The sequence below is a fragment of the Eupeodes corollae genome, chromosome 2 (genome assembly GCF_945859685.1).
Source record: "Eupeodes corollae chromosome 2, idEupCoro1.1, whole genome shotgun sequence".
In the NCBI taxonomy this organism is placed as follows: domain Eukaryota; kingdom Metazoa; phylum Arthropoda; class Insecta; order Diptera; family Syrphidae; genus Eupeodes; species Eupeodes corollae.
In genome coordinates this window covers 37,520,948-37,524,201 of record NC_079148.1, presented here as the reverse complement: position 1 = coordinate 37,524,201, position 3,254 = coordinate 37,520,948, and the positions used below count along the sequence as shown (strand labels likewise).

At 34.8% G+C, this 3,254-nt stretch overlaps 1 protein-coding gene across 1 annotated transcript; it reads left to right on the top strand.

The window, feature by feature from the left end:
- Positions 1–730: 730 nt before the first annotated feature.
- Positions 731–1,810, top strand: LOC129944864 (piggyBac transposable element-derived protein 4). The gene has a single exon (XM_056054525.1). The coding sequence runs from the start codon at positions 731–733 to the stop codon at positions 1,808–1,810; it is 1,080 nt and encodes a 359-aa protein (XP_055910500.1).
- The last annotated feature ends 1,444 nt before the right edge of the window (positions 1,811–3,254 follow it).

The window sequence follows — 3,254 nt, the reverse complement described above, 5'->3', positions numbered from 1 at the left end:
TGTCTTACGCGTGTTTTTAGGCTGTGTCTACCGGTGGCTCACATGGCACTTTGTTAATATGACAATTAATATGGTGCCACGTGTACCACCGGTGGTCTCACAATATTTGCTGTTTTTTCCGTTATTTCCTTTCTGATTTTTTATTCATTTTTCAGGCTATTCATATAAAAGTGTGTGTATTTCTTATATTTCAAATGGCTAACAACCCGGGAATCCCAACAAGATTGTTTTATGGGAATAGAAACACAGATGAAGATTCTGATAGCGGTGACAGTTTGGATTTTGAAGGGTCCAATTCCAGTGACTACGTGCCATCTGGTGCTGGATCGAGTGACATGGATGCTTCTGAGGACAACTACGAATCCACGGAGGATGAAGACGCTGATGTTGTCGATATTCCATCAAATATTTGGGCTGCCGGAAGATCACTAAAGACGTTTGTGTTTACCGACTATCATTCTACACCTGGGATATCAAATATGGAAATCAGTTCAATAAGGCCAATCGACTTGTTCAGCTTGATGGTAACTGACGAAGTTTATGAACTGATTGTGTCCCAAACCAATTTGAACGCTAATCAGTCCTTGGCAAGGTCAACCGTAACTCGAAGATCTCGAATGAAGAACTGGGACGATACCAATGTACCAGAGATAAAGAAGTTTCTTGGCCTTGTATTTCTCTGTATTGGAAGACAAACCAATTTTATAAAAATAATTTTGTTCCCCATGTAATGTCACGCAATCGGTTCCAATTATTGCTAAAATTTATTCACTTCGCCGACAACGTGAGTGCCCGAATTCCGGGAGAAATATTGGCTGTTGATGAGAGCATGATTCCCTGGCGAGGAAGGCTCCAGTTTCGTCAGTATAACCCTAGGAAATCTCACAAATATGGAGTAAAGGTGTACAAGCTCTGTGACACTAATGGATACACATACACCAGCTCAATTTATGCCGGAAAATGTGATAATAACAATCAGAGAGGAAGACCAACTGAAAGCACTTCACACAGCACCCAAATTGTGTTAGACCTTGCTGATCGGTATTTGGGCAAAGGCAGAACAATGACCACCGATAATTTTTATACATCATTATCGCTGGCCAAGCATCTGATTGAGCGTGAAACACACCTAGTTGGAACATTGCGAAAAAATAGAGCTGGAAATCCAAAGGATGTGACAAACGCTAAACTAAAAAAAAACGCTATTATTGGGCGTGAAAACTCGGGAATAGTGATTGCAAAGTGGAAGGACAAACGTGACGTGCTTATGCTTAGCACGAAGCACGACTTAGAGGTTATTTCCACGGGTAAGAAAAATCGCAACGACGATGATATAAAGAAATTGAAGATGATCATGGAGTACAACAAAGGCAAACAAGGGATAGACATTTCAGATCAAATGGCTTGCTATTTCACGCCATTACGTAAAACAATAAAGTGGTACCATAAGATCGCATTCGAGTTTTTACTAAGTACATCTGTTGTAAATGCATTGGTGATTTTCAAACAGTTCCATAAAAATGCACAAATACTTGAATTTAGACAATCGATCTGCGAATCTCTTTGTCAACTTGAGTTGGAACCATCGACTTCTGCCAACATAAAAGTCAACCATGTTATAAAAGAGTTTGAAACTCGAGACAAAACAAATCGAAAAACTCGAAAACGTTGTTCCAGTTGCTACAACGATATTCAGGAAGAGGAAGGCAGAGTTGCAGCTCAAAAAAAGGCGAAGAGGGTGTCCACATATTGTGACAGTTGTGATGGTAAACCCGCATTATGCTTGGATTGTTTCACCAAAAAACATTAATTTTGTATTATTTTGTATTATTATTATTTTTTTTTTTTTTTAAGACTTAGAATTTCTACTTTTGTTACGTTATATATCATGAATTTAAGAAATAAGTTATAAAGAAAGTCAAATAAAAGAAACCAAAATTTTGAAAACTATTTTCACAATAAAAGATAAAAAAGAACAATATCTTCCCGTTTTTTTACATCATATGAAAGAACAAACCTTTACCCAGGTGCCACTGAAGGAAAAATTTACTTTTATCAGCAGACCGTAAAATTATCTTTCAAACAAATAAACAAGTCCTGTGAACCACCGGTGGTACACGCGGCCCCATGGGGAAAAAAATTGTGTACCACCGGTGGCTCACGCGGCAGCCAACGTGTTAAAGGTTTTTAAAATTTTTCCACAACAGCCCCCTCTTCCCCCAATATTTTCTTCGTCTGTACGTTAATTAGTTCGAATTTGATAAAGGCAGTGAATCATTTAGAAACATACGAAATTTTAAAACATAGTTACTTAAACTTTCTAAAAGAAAAAATTTAGAAATGCACCGATTTTAATAAAAAATAGATGTGAAAAAGTGAAAATTGTTATCTTTAGTTTTCTCAGGAACTTCTATAAATTGAAATAAAAGCATATTGTTGGGAAAATTCAATGTTTCAAAAAATTATTTTCAATAAAAAAAAAAATGTCTTCAAAAAGTTCCAAGTTTTTGATTTTTTTCAATTTTTCTCGTTAACATTAATTTAAAGTCAAACAAAAAAAAAACTTTTCTAACAATGCGTTGACAAAGAAAAATTGAAAAACAAAATCAGAGAGTCACCCAAATTTACCCCGCCCCCACCGCCCTCATCTAACTCCGACTCTGATGAATTACAAAAAAAAGCAAAACAAAATAAAAAATAACATTATTCCTAATATTATCTACTCGTATATAAAATAAACCCAATTTACATCCACCATTGACCACTTATCCCTCATTTTGCTTACGAATATTTTGTTGCCCTTGCAAATACCAAAGTAGGAAGGTATTTAACATTAGAAGTGATCCCTCTGGTATTATTCGTCTTCAGATGCTGTTGGTTTTTTTCTTTTTGTTGACGTTGTATTTAAATTGGAGATTATTCTAAGACCAAGCTGAATGACATATAAATAATTTATAGCTTCCTTTTTGTTTTTCCTTAAGGGTAGTTCCATCAACATACCTACATAAGTATGTGTGTCTATATTTTCTTGGAAACACAAAGTTACAGTTTAGGTTTTTTTTTATCTTTCGAGAACAGAAGAACTTTATTCCCAAAGTTCATTAGTATAATTTTTATCTGTGGTCAAAGTTATTATTCAACCATGGGACAAAATCTGGTATAAATTTTTACTTTTTATGATTCAACAAAATAACAAAAAAAAAACAGAAAAGGACAAAATAATAAAATAAGTAAAATTTACATAAAATCTTTTC